Source organism: Heterocephalus glaber, unplaced genomic scaffold, assembly GCF_053883595.1.
Source record: "Heterocephalus glaber isolate CG9 unplaced genomic scaffold, H.glaber_assembly_v1.0 deba00001442, whole genome shotgun sequence".
NCBI lineage: Eukaryota > Metazoa > Chordata > Mammalia > Rodentia > Bathyergidae > Heterocephalus > Heterocephalus glaber.
Window position 1 is genome coordinate 52,401,984 of NW_028258296.1, and position 18,121 is coordinate 52,420,104.

The 18,121-nt window shown below is 36.2% G+C and overlaps 1 protein-coding gene across 10 annotated transcripts in view; it reads right to left on the minus strand.

Moving 5' to 3' along the window:
- The window catches only part of Spag17 (sperm associated antigen 17), a 210,235-nt gene that overhangs the window by 59,590 nt on the left and 132,524 nt on the right, over nt 1–18,121 (minus strand). For all 10 annotated transcript variants that reach the window (XR_015452066.1, XR_015452061.1, XR_015452062.1 and 7 more), the window contains 5 exons: nt 16,921–17,099; nt 15,066–15,222; nt 10,128–10,342; nt 3,935–4,079; nt 1,513–1,667 (listed from right to left, as the gene is read on the minus strand). Coding sequence is in view for 1 of the 10 variants with exons in the window: in XM_021265754.2 (XP_021121413.2) it covers nt 1,513–1,667; nt 3,935–4,079; nt 10,128–10,342; nt 15,066–15,222; nt 16,921–17,099 (851 nt within the window). In the remaining 9 variants the exon portion in view is untranslated. The remainder of the gene's footprint in view (nt 1–1,512; nt 1,668–3,934; nt 4,080–10,127; nt 10,343–15,065; nt 15,223–16,920; nt 17,100–18,121) is intronic.

An 18,121-nucleotide genomic window follows, 5' to 3' on the forward strand; every position in this document is an offset into this window, starting at 1 on the left:
TTAAAATAAAAATGGATGAAAGACCTAGATAGTAAAAAGAAACACTGAAACTACTGGAAGATAAAGCAGGGAAAAACACTTGAAGACATAGACGTAGGCAAAGATTTCAGAATAGAGCTCCAACAGCACAAGAAATAACAAGAATAAAAAAGTGGGATTTTTTTTTCTTTTTTAGTTTTTATTAGTACACATTTGTAGCATATGATGATTACATTCATCATGGAACAAATGGGATTGTATCAAATTAAAATGCTTCTGTACAGAAAAGGAAATAATCAACAGAGTGAAGAGACAATCTTCCAAATGGGAAAAACTTCTTGCCAGTCCAGTTACTGTTCTAATAGAGGCCTAATATGTTTCTAGGTTATAAAAAGAACTCAAAAATATTAGACCTTCTAAAACAAACGACCCAATCAAACAATGGGCAAATGAAATGAATAAACTGTTATCAAAAGAATTACAAATGGCCAATACATACACGAAAAATGTTTAGTGTCTTTAGCGTTAGAGAAATACAAATCAAGACAACACTCTATCTTATTCAAAACTGGCTACCGTCAAGAACACACACACACACACACACACACAGAAACAACAGCAGCAGCAACAAAAGCTGGTGAGGTTTGGGGGTAAAAGAAACCCTCCATTGCTGGTGGGAATGTAAACTAGCAAAACTGTTATGGAAAAAAGTATGAAGATTTCTCAAAAAACTAAAAAAGTAGAAATTCCATTTTATCCAGGTATATCTCTTGTAAGTATATTCCCAAAGGAGTTAGAGACATCATATTATAGAGATACACACATACAGTTTATAGCAGTGAAATTGACAACTTAAAAACTATGAAAAGCAGCCTAGATGCCCAGAGACAGACGAATAGATAATGACAGACAAATGTACAATGTGGTATACTCATGGAGTATTATTCGGTCACAAAGAAAGATCAATTTGGATCATTTGTAGGAAAACGGATGAAACTGAGACCATAATATGAAATATGTCAGACAATAAGATTAATTACTACATGGTTTCTCTTATATGAGAAACCTAAAATATAAATAAATTAAAGAGCAAGGAATGATGGAGAGATGGTAGGAAATGGGAAAATCGACTTCTTGCAGATGGGGAAGAGGAGAGGAGAAGAGGGGAGAGGTATGTGAAAGCAGGGAAAAGGAAAGGGTATAGAAAATTGATCAAAATATGATAAATATGTGTACCAATTTTCAAAACAAATGTTATTATTATGTATCACAAACATATGCCAATTAAATAAAAGAAGGAAGGTAGAGGTGGCAAGTGTTGCCAGTCAGGTATGCACAAACCTAAGTATGATCTAAGTACTTTTACCATCCACCGTGCTTAACATGTAAGAAATCCTCAACACATGCAGTTTGGTTTATAATCTTGATACAAAGCTTTATAAAAAAAGCAGGACAATGTTTTTCTGGAAAAGATTGTGAAAAGATGGTGAATAAATAAAAGTTTGAGAACTCCTCGTTTTCCAACTAACCTACCTGGTATGTTCCTTGTGGCTTTGCAATGATAGATGTCCCATCCCCAAAGGTGGCACAGCAGCTACTGTCTTCACAGTTGGTGGTAACAGTGGCATAGTGTGAGCTTTCTATCCGCATACACTTCACCTGTCTGGTGACGGTCCGAGGAACTTCAGCTACAAGCAAATAAAAGGTAAGCAGATAACTCGGGATACATAGTTTGGAAAATAAACCCCAGCCTGCTGACTTTGCTGCTGTCTCCTGGTTGTCTGGATTCTCCATGGGAAGAAGACAATTGGAAAGTAGACTGGGGGCTCCACCAAGTTGGGGTGTGGCTTATTCTCTTTGTCAATTTAGAATAATTCTTTTGGAATAAGTCATCATGCTTTTTATTCGGTCTCAATCTTGCTGTTCTTTTTATTTTGGGAAGCTGAAAACATTCAGTTTTTCATTTTGAAAATTGAAATGCATAAAATATAATGTAACTACCCATGTATTTATTTACCAGTCAAAGTTTATACTTGTCACTATTTGCCATATTTATTTCAACATTTATAATGTGTATACAAAAGTTGTGGTTTGTCTTTATGCCTAGATTTATTTCCTTTATGTAATCCATTCTTACATTTTTATATGAAGATATGCATTGAGAACAATTTGTAACACTAGTGTGGTTTAATTTTAATAAATTACATATTACACTATGTAATTATGTGACTATATAATTATTATCTATCATTCTGCATCTGATTTTTCTTTTAATATTGTTTTGAGGCCTCTGGAAATTTTAACAATGTGTGATTCTTTATAACCACTATCTAATGCTCTTTTGTATCAATATAACATTTTATTTTCCTATTCTGTCATTGATGGGAATTTGAGTGTTCCCAACATTTCAATATCATATTCAGGGTTCAATGTAGTACTTGTTTCCTTGTACAACTGTATAAGAGCATCTATACGTACTCCAAACCAGGGATAATATATCATTTGATATACGTAATTTTACAGGGAGGGACTGAAAAGATGTAGGCCAAAGGGTAGGATGCAGGTTAAGTAAGTGTGGACAACTATTAATGTGCAATATGAGGATTCTAATAAGTAATATCGAATTGTACACTGGAAATATTCTAAGTCGATTTTAGGTATTATCACACATAACAAAAAGTATGTGAGGTAACACACATGTTAATTTGTTTGCTGTAGCAATTATTTCACTATATATGTACATATGAAAACATATACATTTTAAATCTATACAATAAAGCAAAACCAAACTCTGGCAGCATTAAGGAAAAGAGGACCAAGGAAAAACTTTGCTTTAAAAATACCCTCTAAATTGAGAAGGTTCCAAATGTGTAGCAACTGCACCCTTCTTTTTCTTCTTACAATACTTTCCTGACGATGAGAGACATGCTCAGGTTTGAAAGAAGACTTATCCTAGGTTACCTATTTATACAAATTAGATACCTTAAAGACCAAAGGAAACAAGTCTAAAAGCTAATTTCTAGGATAGCTGATTCATGACTATTAGCTTTTAGTTGCCACCAATCTATATCATAGATCTTTAGAAGTAAAAATAAGAAAGACTATTAATATCCATCTGCCAGCTAGAATGGTTATCACTCCTATCTCTTAAGGATAAAGAGCATAGTAAAAGATACTAATGGTCTCCTATGTTCACTGCATCTGTTATTCACAATAACCAAGATTTGAAATCAAAATATAGAAAATGTGGCAAAGCTATAAAGTAGAATATTATTCAGCCTTTAAAAAGATGGAAATCCTGTCATTTGTGGTAAAATAGGTAAAACTGGAGGATATTATATTATGTGAATAATACAGGAGCAGAAAGACAAATGCTGCATAGTATCACTTATATGTAAGATCTGAAAAGTTGAACTCATAGAAGTAGAGAGCAGAATGGAGGTTACTAGGGGATGCAGGGCCTCAGCTTAGAGAGACGCTGCTCAAAAGATACAAAGTTTCAGCTAGATAAGAGGAATAAGTTCAAGACATCTGTTGTAGAATATGATGACTACAATAATACTGTATTTTGAAAATTTCTAAGAGAGTAGATTTTAAGTGTTTCACCACAAAATGTGTCATGTGAAGTAAAACATGTTAACTAGCTTTACTGAGCCATAATACAGCATATATATTTCAAAACATTATATTGTATGTGATAAATATATGTGATTCTTGTCACTTAAAATAAAATTAATTTAAGTAACTAAGACAAACACAAAATAATAACAATAATAATAATAATAATGATGCAAGGTTCTAACAGGCCCTGCTTTGTACTGCATGAGCATTCTTTGGTTGGCTGACTTCATCACAGACTTGTTTTATGTTTGTGTTCACCGGTCAGTGAGAAGTCTACCTATCTCCAGCTACAGAGTTATAAAATATTGTTTTGTTCTTGAAAAATAAAACTTACTTGTTTCTTGATCATCTGTAGAAATAATACGATCTTCATAAACTTGATAAAAGGTTGTGATTCTGGTACCATCTGCATGATCCACTATCCGAGTACCGTCTTTCTTTTCAACGATGACTACTTTGTCTTCTCGGGTTGTCATAACCTGTACAGATCAAAGTACAGCATGAACACTGGGCTAGGTAGTTAATCCCCAGTGGACTTATTTTTATGCCCCAATGAACACACAGCTAGCACCATCAAAATCCTGGTGGTTTACAAGTTTCATTCTCCTCTCATTAACTGTTGAGGCAGGCAGTGCCTCTATTTTATAGAGGAGGAAATTTAGGCTTAGAGAAGATAAGAAACTTGCTCAAGGCCACCTGAGTGAGTGCAAGGCCTATTTGTGAATAAAAAGTCATCATGCCTGGATTGACTTAGGTCTATTTGGGAGAATGCTCACAGGCCCTGTTTCCTTGGAAACTACAGAGTCCAGAAAACTGCGGGGTGGCTGTGCTGTCTTTTGTGTTGTGAAAACCCTGCTCTGTAGGATCCCTATGGGTGAGGCAAATTGCAAATTGAGTTGAGCTGCAGGTGCTGCGCTGAGGTCACCAGAACAGACTTAAGAGATCGTTAAGGACACCAGCTGCAGCTTTTCTGGGTCAGGTTGCTCCAAACACATAAATGTTACTATCTGCAGGGGCTGTGGGAGATGAAGAGTTCACAAGGCAGCGGCCTCACGAATGGGACTGATACTTGAATAAAAAGGACTCTAAATCTGTATAACAATTTTGGGAGTAGGCCATTTTCACTACATTGTTTCTTCCTACCCAAGAGCAAGGGATATCTTTCCTTTTTCTGATATCCTCTTCGATCTCCTTTTTCAGAGCACTAATTTTCAATGTAAAGATCTTTTACTTCCTTTGTTAGATTGATTCCCAAGTATTTTTTTTTCGATGCTATTGTGAAATGTGTTGCTTCCCTAATTTCTCTCTCAGAGAGTTTATTTGTGTACAGCAATGCTACTGATTTTTGAGTGTTGATTTTGTATCCCGCTATGATACTGAATTTGATTATTAAATCTAAAAGTCTTTTGGTGGAGGTTTTGGGATCTTCTATGTAGAGTGTCATGTTGATCCCAATAAAAATATCATTAGTATACCTCACAGAGCTAGAAAAAACTTTCCTAAAATTCATTTGGAAACAGAAGAGACATAGAATAGCAAAACCAATTCTGGGCAATAAAAGCAAGGAAGAGGGCCTCACAATCTCTGACTTGAAATTATACTACAAAGCTACTGTGATAAAAACAGCATGGTACTGGCAAAAAAACAGACCTGAGGATCAGTGAAACAGATTAGAAGACACAGAAACCACCCCAAACACACTCAGCCACCTTTCCTTTGACAAAGGGGCCAAACACGTTCACTGGGAGAAAGATAGCCTCCTTAATAAATGGTGCAGGAAAAACTGGCTTTCCACATGCCAAAGACTAAAACTAGACCCATGTCTCTCACCATGCACTAAACTAAAATCAAAATGGAGCAAATACCTAAATATTAAAACAGAAACACTAAATCTGCTGGAAGAGAGAATAGGTAGAACTCTTGAAGACATAGGTGTAGGCAAAGACTTCATAGAACCAAACTTGATTGCATGGGACATACTACAAAGAATCAACAATTGGAATCTTATCTTATTAAAAAGATTTTGCACAACAAAAGAAATCACCAACAGAGTGAAATGACAATCCACAGAGGGGGAAAGAATTTTAGCCAGTTGTTCCTCAGACAAAGGACTAATATTTAGAATATATAAAGAATTGAAGCCAGGGATTTAGCTTATTTTGCTCAGGGAATAAATAAAAACCAACAGAGATTATGTAAAGGTGCAAATTTCCAATGATGAATGTCATTATATTGTATACTTAAATGTACCAATAAAATTCATTTTAAAAAAAGAATTGAAAAGAATTAGACCCCCAAATTTAAAGACCTAATCCAAAAATGGGCATCTGAGATGAATACATACTTCTTAGATATAGAAGTAAAAATAGCAAATAAATATACCAAAAAATGTTCAACATCACTGATCATTTGAGAGATTAAAACAATGCTAAGATTCCATCTCACTCCAGAAAGAATGGCTGCTATCACAAAATCAACCAATAACAAATGCTGGTGGGGTTGTGGGAATAAAGGATCCCTTCTCCACTGTTGGTGGGAGTGTAGACTGGTGCAACAACTGTGGAAATCAGAGTAGAGATTCCTGAAAAAACTAGGATTAGAGGTCCCACTTGACCCTATTCCTCTGCTGGGTAACTTCCTGAAAGAATTAAAAGCATCATACCACAGCGACATATGCGCACTTATGTTTATAGCAACACTGTTTGTTATAGCAAAACCTTGGAAATAACCCAAATGCCCATCAACTGATGAGTGGATAAAAAGATATGTTTTTCTTATACAATGGCATACTACTCAGTCATAAAGAACTATAAACTTGAGACATTTCTACATAAATGGATGCACTTGAGACCATACTTTTTTTTTTGTACCAGGGATTGACTCAGGACCTTGCACTTGCAAGGCAGGTGGCAGCAACACTGAGCTAAATCCCCAGCCCTGAGACCATAGTTTTAAGTGAAATAAATCAGACACACATGTGTAAATGCTGCATTGTCTCTCTGGTGTGAGAAATTGAAAGTGTAAATAAGAACTAAAATGTATAATAGATATTGGGAAATAGGAAGAAATTGTTCAAAAGGAAAGGGAAACTAAGGGTGGGGGGAAGGAAGGGGGAAAATGAGAAAAGAAGAATAACCTGGAAATAAAGCTTTGTAAATAAGGAGGGGAAAAGGGATTGAAGGGAGAGGAGGGGAATCAGAAAAAAAGAGGAATCAAGATACATCATGTAGAGGTACAAATTCCCTATGATGAATGTGATCATTATGTATATATAAATTATACCAATAAACTTAATTAAAAAATAAAAAAGGGGCTCTAGAGAGCCCTCATATTCTCTTTCTACCATGTAAGGCCTCAACAAGAAAACTCAGTGGTTTGCAACTGCCAGACCAGACAGGCTATGACCAGAGATAAATATCTGTTTATGAGCCACCTAGGCTATGGCACTTTGTTGTAGAAGCCTGAATGGACTAAAACATTGGTGAAGTTCTAAACTCCTAGGGTTTTGTGTGTGTGTGTGTGTGTGTGTGTGTGTGTGTGTGTGTGTCTGTGCTTAGCTGGGTGGCCCAGAATCTCATTCAAGGAAGGGCTTCCTCCCCAGCTTGGGGAGTACCATCAGCGAACAGCCATCAGTTCTCAGCTCATTTAGTGTCTGCCTCAGCAGAAGAGAGATGCTTTGCCTGACTTACATCCTTTCCCAGAGCTGCACCCTGTGGTACAGATACATGGGTCTGTCACTTCTCCCAGCCTGTGCACATCTGGACAGGTGATACCTGCTGCTGTGCCCTCTGTGGGTGGACTGCAGCTTTGTGGTATTTGTACCACAGTTCAGTGTCTTCCTCAGCCCATTCCTGCTTCCTCCCCATCCTTCCACACATGGCGTCCTGCTACGTATCTTGCATTCTAAACCCCACCTCACTGCTTTTGGACAGCCTAACCTCAACTAGGCTATTATACATTATATAACATATATTTTAGTCATTGGGACTTTTCCAGATTTGCACTGTCCTCTAGGGAGCACAAGTATAAGGACCACAATGTTTCATTCAGTAGTCTGCATGGGAGAATGTATTTAGTAGCCACTCTTTGACTCAACTATCTGGAGTTATTGGGAATAGTTTTATGGTAGGCAGACATCACTAAGAGAAAGGCATGCTGAATGTTAATTTGGGTTTTTATCACTGACACTCTAACTTAGCAATGTATAATGAAAAACACTGCTATATGATGTGATAATTGACAGCATGAGCTCTAGTGTTAAGGGCCAGAGTTCAAATCCTGACACAAGGATGGCTGAGTGATTTAGGCATGTTGTTTATCTTCTCTCTCTTCTACTCTCCTCATTTGCAAAATGGTGCCAACACTATCATTTTCTGACGAAGCTCATGTGGATTAAATGAGATGATGCTGGTAAAGTGGTTCATCTGAGTAGCCATCGAGTTAGTAACTGTTAAAAGTAGCTCTTTACTTAACAGAGATATTTATATGTTATTTTTTAGAGCTCTTCAAACATTTCATGGCACATAACATTGGCATTTTCTGGACACTGTAGAGTGGGATCATTGTTATTATTCTTCAAGGTGGTAACAACACAGTGACAAGAACAATTCTAATTATCTGATAGTGCTGGATATTAATTGTCCCAACTATTTCAAGCAATGACTCTTATCTTGAGATTATGAATGAGGAACCCCAGGTGAGAAACTTGTCCAGAATCATACACCGCCCAAAAACTGTGATTGGAGCACAAAGCCAGGTCTCACCACAGAAGTCATAATCACTCCTCTAAACCATGATTGGGTCAGGAGTTGTGAAAGACACTTTATTTTCAATTTTGTTTCCTATGACCATGTCAGTTTCTGGCACAGTGAAGTTCACTATTTGCTGTATGATCTTGGGCACGTTATTTATTTTTAAACAATAATACTTACTGTTACTTATTATTAAACAATAATATTTGGGTGTAGAACTGACTGAGTTAAGATATGGAAAGTGCAGAGAACAGAGCTTGGTATACAGTGAGTGCTCAGTAAGTATTACTTATTGCTGTGATTCTGCTAGATGCTTGTGTTTAATTCAAGCCTGAATCCAGATTTGGAGATGTTCTTCATGCTTCAATAATGGAGAAAGGCATCAGCGAGAAGTTAAAATTTAACTAAGAAGTGTTAAAATTTGCACGTTAAGTCAAATACTTTTACCCTAGGGCTGACTATTGCTTTAATTTGGTGTAGTGGGGATTAAACTGAGGGCACTTGCACTGAGCTAAATCCCCAGTCCTTTTACAATTTTCAGACACTATCTCGCCAAGTCACTAAGTTCCCCAGGCTGGGCCCAAACTTGTATCATCCTGCTTCTGTCTCCCGGAGTGCTGGAATTACAGAAGTGTGCGACCACACTCAGTTTCTAGGGATGAATTTAATTAAGTTATCTGAAGTAACCCAAACAAATGAAAAATCAAAACAACTCAACAAATACCCTTACTGAGATGATTATGTACTTTGAGTCTTAATTTAAAAAGGAAACAACAACTAGCAGACAAAGTAAGTGATTATTAAATTATTTGAGCACTAGGCTGAAGAAGAAAGGAAAAGATGTTTGGTTAGATATTGCAATTTATCTCAACAGCAAGTAGGCATTTTGCTTTTTCCACCAGCATGGGATTGGAAACAGAGATAAAGCACAGAGGAAATTCCTCATTTTGGATAGACTGAGAGGGTGCTGTCAAGCTCCACAAAAGATGTTAGAGAAATTGCTGAAGAGTGGAAGGCACCTTGTTCTTAGCTTGGAAGACTGGTTCCAATCCTGCCCCAGTGCTTCCCACACATATACTCTTGGCCACATGACTTTCCCTGCTGAAGCTCCATTTCCTCATCTGTGTAATAACACACATTTGCTGTGAGGACTGAATAGGAAAATGTACCTGAAACCCATAAAAGAAAGCCTGGCACAAGGAAGGTGCTACCGTTAACTCAAGAAGTTGTGATTTCATGTCATAAACAAACTATCATTTTCTATACTGCTAATTCATCACTTATTCTTAGGGTACAAAAAAAACCTTTCACATAGTTGCTCTTTGATGTTAAATTCTTGAGTTATTCAATGCAAGCATGTCTTAAATATACCACAGGTTCTTGAAATGAAGGATCATGAGCAAATTTCTGTCATTCGTGGGAGGTGGACAAGAAGAAGTGAAGATGCATAGCCTCTGAGTTCCAGAAGATAAGACACACACAGAGGGAAAACACATGAAATCATTACTCACCTATATCTTAAAATGACACAGAAAATCTTTGACCCACCTCTCACTTTAAAATTTGTTCCCACCTGATTGGACCCCCCCAAATTAGTGTTTTCATATCAAATATACAATATTTTTAGATTTAGCAGGCCAGAGCCATCCATCCATCCATCCACTATTTAACAAATATTCATTTAAAATAGATTATTTGCCAGACACTCTTCCATATGTCGTTTCAGGATTCTAATGGCTTAGACAATTTTAGACAACACACAGTAGGTTGCCATACCATTCCATTGACGGGATCTGTGGCCTTAAAGGATAACAGTGGGGTCAAATCTGCTACTTTTTCCAATCCTTTGGTGCCAATCCGATGTCCTTCAGGTGTGGTTGTGAACCAGGTGCCTATGTGAACCTTCACAGGGGTTACTGTTTGCACTACCTCCGGGGTGACTTCATGGATTTCACTCTTATGCATCATCGACTGATTTTTGTGACCTCTTGCTGAGGAAGATAAATCAGACATAATAGTATAATTATGATTATATATATATATTTCATCAAGTTTTGCTACAGACACTGTGGCACAGACAGTACTAAGGGGTACTCATCAATCGCATTATTTCTTAACAGAAATATCAGGCTGCAAGTGTCTTAATTTTGGCCTCTCATTAGGGAAGATGAATTTGTACAGTTAGTTACTACAATGACAGTTGTGTGATACACTCCCTAATTTCCATCGTCCCTTCAATCCCCACTGGGATCAGGAATATAGAACAGAAGATATCCCCATAGAACTCTGACATGAATATTTTATTCCCTCTAACAAGGTAGATTTATTCTATATCCATGAATAACAATGAATAATTTGTATATAAGATATTCCTGTGTTATCAAGCCCAAGTAGAGAAGTAAATTTAGATTTAAACACAAATAGCAAGCAAAGAGAGTAAAGGATGGTTAGCTCCAGATTCAGACTATGAAATGTGTAGCAGGGCATGAATAATTAGGACTAATAATAAGGCCTAATGAGGACTCAATTAATGGATGGAACAAAAGAAGAAGCTACAGCGAGTTAAACTTCCCCATTGCTTCAAGATTTAATTCTGTCCTGTCTACACTGCCAGAACATTGTCAGTGAATGAAAATGGTGTCACTTGCAGGACAGGTAGGAGAAAATCCTCTAGGAAATGACAGAAAATACTTTAGATACTGTCTTCAAAATTCTCCCCTTTTCTGTTCTTCTTCTGCTTTATCTTTCTCTTCTTATTTTCTTATCAAAAAAGGTGAACTATTGAAAAGTAATTACAGCATGAGGGATATAGGAAAGAGAGTAGACTGGAAATAGAATAGTTTGGGCATATAATCATTGATAATCAGTGTAGACAGAGTCTAAATTTCAAGCAGATTTTTATTGAGAGAAAAGACTAGAGAGGCAGGCACTAATTCCGTAAAGTGCACCTTTCCAATATGTTAAAGACCTTGGAATTTTTTTATAGGTGATGTTTAGCAATTAAAGAATTTTAATAGGGGTAGTGAGCAGAAGGTTAGTTAGATGTTTTTGGCAAGAATATGGAGAATTAGCACAGTTCGGAGGTTTCAAAGAAATAGATTAAAGATTGTAGTAGGGATAAGTAAATACAATTTTTGTACCAAAGTAGATTAGAGGACAAGTTTGGATATGGAAGAGTAAGGTGAGAGAATACAAAGAAGGTGTCACCTGCACATTGTGAAATCTTAATGACTGTCTTCCATCATTAAGTATATGCATCAATAAAGTGAAAAAAGAAAACTGGTCAAAGATCAAACCAAAAGTGAGAAGAAAGAAACAGGCATGAATGGGGTTCTATTTTCAGCAATATCACATCCTGGATTCCAATAATTCCACTGAAAATAACTAAAACTACAGGAAAACACCTGTGTAACCCAGTCTCTATGAGTTGGAACTATATGTAAGGGAAAAGTGGGAGAAAGTGGGAGTTGAGGAGGTAAGAATAGCACTGAAGAGGGGCTCTGCCGTGTGGTCTTTATCAAACTGGGTGACTTTGAGTACGTGTTTTTTTAGTGTTTTAGGGCTTGATGAGGAAGGAAAGCTGGGGCACACTAAGCTGACGTGAAATAACATGAAACCTCTCCAAAAGTTTGAGACCTCAAAGGACTACACTCTTAGATTAACTGTTCATATTAACAGAAATGAACTCATACTTTCTCCTACTGCACTCCTTGATGTCGAGCACAGAAAGTAGCAGTGTTTGAGGCTGTATAACTACAAACAGATTCTTAAACAGCGAAAATTCACACTCCCTGGGTGACACAGCCAAAATTCCTTAAATTAACAATTTAAAGTGATTCATGATTATTGGCTCCCCATCATCAGCCAAAATCCTTTCTGAAATCAAAATTCTTTGTAAAAAGTGCACCCTTACACCAGCCCCAAGAATTTAAAATTAAAACCGTAAGAAAAAATGATCAACTCATAATCAAAGTGCACCGAAGTTGCAACGAAACAAGGCACTGAAGTGAGAATCAGAAGAAATAATAGAAAATAGATCCCAACACTTAATATATCAGAATTAACAAACAGAGAATATAAAATGTGTTCCAATATAATTCCAGAAGTAAATGGGGCCAGCAAGTATGAGTAAAGAGAAGGTAGTTTGGAAAGAAAAATAGAAGTCTTGTCTAAACAAATGTAATAACTAAAATAAAGAAATATTAATGCCCCTTTTTACAAGAGACAAAACACATTTAAAAGGGAGCTGAGAGACAGACCTGAAACAATTATTTAGAATGAAGCCGAGGGAGCCAAAGCAAAAAGAGATGTTAGAACATATGTTTAGTAGGAGTTACAAAAGGGCAAGAAAAAAGTATGGATTGGAAACAATATATAAAGAGGTAATTATTGACAAATTTCCAGAATCAATAGAAAATGCTAATCCAAAGATGTAAGAAGCCTAGTGTATTTCCACTTGGATCAACAGAAACTACAGATGGTCAAATCATATTTGACGCTGTAATAAAACACAGAGGCTATTTTAAAATTAGCTAGATTATCTTTAAAGCAAGAACAATTAGACTGAGAGTCAACTTTTTAACAGCAGTATCAGAAGCAGCTATGGAGAATTATTGTAATGTCTGGGAGAAAATTAGTATCAATTTAGGATTCTACATTAAGTGGAATTGCCTTTCACAAATGAGACAATTCTTTTAGAAAATATCAGCTATACAATAAAAGGACTAAAACTTCTAAAGAAAAACAATCAAATTTGATTTTAAAAATATCCATCCCAGGCCGGGGATTTAGCTCAGTGGTTCTGTTGCCTGCCTGGCAAGTGCAAAGACCCGAGTTCGATCCCCGGTGCCAAAAAAAAAAAAAAAAATCCATCCATATTCTGCTCGCAAGGGACACATTTAAACACAAGCCACAGAAAATGAAATATGAGGATGGTAAGAATTGTATTATAGAGCCAGGGATTTGGCTCAGTGCTGCTGCCTGCCTCACAAGCGCAAGCGCAAGGTCCTGAGTTCAATCCCTGTTACCAAAAAAAAAAGAATTATATTACAAGTTTTTAAATAACAGCCAATGGAGCTATAATGATATAAGAAAAATAAACAGTGAAAAATGATGAAAATTTAAACTTACTATGAAGATATAATAATTTTAAAGTTGTATATATATGACTGAAACATTAAGAAAAGACATTTACTTTACAAATAAATAATGGTCAAATGATAAGAAGCATAGCATTGAATATATTATTCTATCCTTTCAGGAAATGTAAACATACTTCTGCTGAATAAGATTTAAAATACAAATAGAAAAATGTTGCCCTGTGGAGAGAGGAAGCCTGTGGACTTGTGAGTAATAATTTCTTTTACATACCTAAGTAGTTCAAAGAAAATTAAAAGAATACAACACATGAAAATTATATGACATTAAAATTTTAGAGTCCATAAAGAGTTTTTTTGGAACACAAGAGGGGGTTAAGCTTATTTAATCATGTATTGTCCAGGGTTACTTTTATACTCTAATGGCAGAGCTGAGTGATTGTGACAGAGACCGAATGGCCCGTAAAGACTAAAATTTTTATCATCTTGCCCTTTACAGGAATGTTTGCTAAATTTGAGATATGGATCTGGACGGCACAACTGACAAATTTCATCTAATAAATAGAAAGAGAACATTGTACCGAATAACTCTAGGATACATGCCATTTTTAAGCACAAAATTAAAAAACAATTCCTTTCAAACAATTAGTTAAAAATCAATTGTTAAAACAAGCTAAAAACACTTCATGGGCTTGCAAATGTACAAAGAAATATAAATAATTAAAGGGAAAAAGAAAATAATGTAATGAAAATTAGGTAGTATTTAGAACAAAAAAGAAAATATTAAATATTTCTTGTGAAAAGCCACATAACTTTAAATATTTAATCTCATCAATAATCAAATAAATGCAAAATAGCATTATAAGAAGATGCATTAGTTATTTATCAAATTCAATAAGATTAAGAGAATGATAGTATCTAGCACTGGCAAGGGTATGAAGAAGTAGAGATTCTACCCTGCATGTGTCAGAAATATTTCTCAGGGCAGCACTCCGGTGATTAAGATTACAGCTGGCACTGCTGGTTGCTTCCTCAACTGCTATTTTCTTTTTTCCCTGCTAACAGTGCTCTTCATCAAGAAAAAGGCCAAAAAAAATGCCATGTGCTTGTTTTCCCAGCTAGGTCCAGTCAATGAAATGCAAAGGGAGGTGTGCTGGGAGTGAGGGTGGAAAATGTATTCCTCCTCCACAAAGACAGACACTTGAAGAAAGCTCTTACATGCACCTCTTTCCTTTCTGCTTTGGAAGTTGCTACATAAGGAGTTCATCCCTGGAGCTAATGTACCTCTTGCAACTGGAGCAAAAGGTCAAAAACATCTCAGGTGTGTACTTAGACTCTTAACATTGTTGATCTTCTCAACCAACCCTAAAACAGCTGCCCCAGCAGTACAGCTAATGTAAAAACATATAATGACATAAGAAAATGTTCAGTATTTATTACTAAGAGAAAAAAATCAGTTCATGAAAGTATGTAATTCTGTGATTGCAATAAAAATTCATGTCTAGATATTTGAATATAGTCATAGTACAGGTGAAAGGTGCTCTGATAATGATATGGAAGACTTAGTAAGCTTGAAGACTATTAAATCCAGTATGAACTGGGAGGCTCCCCTTGTTACCTTTCTTTGCCATGGCAATCTCAGATGGAGCTGTTTCTGATTTTGGCCGAGAAGCTGAGTCTGCCAAATCTCCACTATGAGGGCTCATTGACACTTCAGGAGAACAAACGGGACCTGAATCAGGACTGCTGCTCACAGCCCCATCTGCAAAGAGGATCTGAGGAGAGAACAAAAGTCCTCAGCATCCTCAGAAGTGAGGGAAGGGTTGGCTAGCAGTAAGCACTGTAAAATGGCAATAGGTTTAAAATAATCCAAAGAAGAAAAGCTGATGGCAGGCCTCAAGGCTCATATCACAGAGCATATGACTGCAGAGTAGATCCCCAGCTAGAGACGATAGCTTAACAACCAGCACATTATGATTTGATACTTCCCATTCACTTTCTCTTTGTTTCTTTTGGTTTTCTGTCTTTTGTTGGATAACCATGAGATTTTTTCCATTCTTCACCTTCTTCCTATGTAATTGGAAGACTATTTACTCCATTTCAATTATTCAAATGACTGCATTTAAAATGTTATCACATATTTAAATGTCTAGTTTCTATTAATATCTATCTGCTAGGTATCATAACTCATGGTACTACAGATCCATCCATCAGTGTGTGCAGCTTTCCAATGAACATGATAAGGAAACCGAATGTCAATCTGGTTCTTATTCTTTTATAGATAACTGGAAGCTTTTTGAACTTTCTATCTCTGGAGTCTTAAAAGTGCAAAATGATTTATTTATATGATCTTTTAAAGATAAATTAGTGTCAGTCCTGATTGGTACTTGGTTGCTCCGTTTAATATGAATTATTTTTTAAGTGCTAGGAAATTTTCTTATGTTATGGTTATTTGATTGTTATTATCTTTTATTATTTCCCCCTTCATATTATTTTCTTCTGGAGATTCTAGTACATAAATCCCTTGTCTACATTTCTAAACATTTCTCTTGCTCACAATCAACCCCTCCTGGCACTTGGTCCTTCAACCTTATTTTTAATTTCTAGGAACTCTTGACTTTTTTTCCATAGAAATTTTAAAATTTCTTATTTCATTGATTTATAACTTCTCAAGTCTTTGCCTATATTACTTTTACTCAGTTTTATTTTTTTCGGTTTCAGTATTTACTCTTATTTTTAGGTGATTTAAAAATTCTTTTACTGACTTTTATATTTTTATTTTCATGACGTTGGCCGCCCTCTAAGGTTGATGCTTCTTGGTTTGTGACCTTATTTCTCCCTGGAAACCCTTTTCATGTCTCGGTGGTATGTTGTCTGTTTATAACAGTGCTGCCTTGGATCACTGAGGAATGGTAGGAGGGACTGTGGCCTCTGAGTGTTCTGTTTTCAGGTTTCCAATTCCCAAGAAGGAGTGTGTCACCCCTGGTACTACCCTGATTTTCTGACCCCAGAGGTGACATATCTGTTAGAACCTCCGTCTTAATTTTTAAAGTTTTTCTTTTGTGCATGTTTTAAATTTTGTTCTTGTTTCTCTATTGCTTTGATCCTAACTTGTATTTTCTAGGAATTCTTCAAATATTCTGACCTATTGATGATACATTTTGTTGTTCTCCAGTGCTATTATGAATTTATTATTTAAAAGTATTTTTATGTCACTTCCAGGTACTATGAGAGGGACGGGAGATAAACACCATGTTCTGATGCCATTTTAGATCATACCTAGAAATGACAATTTTATTTGTATCCTATTTACATAGTGTTTTTTCTTCTAACTATACTAATCTTCATTCATTATTTTAATGTGTCATTTTGTTTTGTTTCTCTTTTCTGCTATAGTACTGTTTCTTTCTCATAGCCCATCTGTCTTTTACTTTTCAGCAAGGGAGAGTGGATTATATAATCTATTCTTTTACTTGTGTGGATCCATCCAACATGTACTTGACAACAGTGCCTTGACTGGTGATAACTCTGGATGCCTCTTGCTCCATGGGTGGCATCACCGTTTTATAGAACTCATAGTGCTTCATCCTTTGGGGGTAGCTCTGACGGATCATGATGTCCCAGGTGGGTTCCTCATCCACAAGATGTAGACCTTAAAAAAGAATAAAAGAATCAAGTTATTCTGTGAATAGGGCAATCTATGGGGCTTGGAATTCATCTTCTTGGTTGCTTTCATTCTTTTGTTTGCATCTGAATTACAAGGGAGTTTTCATGCCTTGACAGATGGACCAGGAAACTGGTTCTTTGCTGACCTTGTTACACACCCAAATGCAGTAAGGTCATCTGCAAGCACATAATAGGTCCTTTCTCCATGAATATGCTCTTCTTTGAAAGGAAGCCCGGAACAGCTCAGGGCAACCATCTCAGATGTTTCTTTTTTTCTCTATTGGTGCTTTCCTCTCATTTCTGAGGAAATTCTTGCCCCAGGATGTACAATGCTACCCTAGCATCACTGGGTGGCCTAGAGCCCATTCTAAACCATCCATCACCTTTAAAAGTTAGCATAATCCCCTCATTTCTAACCAGACCCAGATTCCTCTCAAGGTTCTGCTGTTAGCTAGTAATCAAGGGTAAAAGCACCTAATAAGCTTCTTCAAAAGGAGGAACTATTGTGGAGAAATTCTGACATTTTGTACCTACCCAATTTGCTAACTGAATAATTTCCTCTTAATTATAATGTGGTTGGAGCCCCAAAGCCTTAAACAATGGAATGAAGATATAATGACAGGATTTGAAGGACTATAGCAGGCTGATGGGAAAATACTTTTTAGTGATCTGGTGGGAAAATACTTCTTAGTGGGACCCTTTTACAACCCCCTCAAACCACAGAAGAGATAATAATGATAAAATATTTATTGAGATTGTTCTATATGGTAATTACTTTATATATCTGTTTTACTTAGTCCACTTTAACAACACTTTAGACATTTTCATTTTCCAAAGTTTTCAAATAAAGAAATGGGGGCTTGGAGATACTGCTATAATCATACAGCAGGTAAATGGCAGAGCTAAGATTTAAATAATTTTCTTATACTGAAAACCAGTACCACCAACACACACACACAAAATAAAATCCCACAAAAAACAATGCAACCTCCTCACTATATATCACTA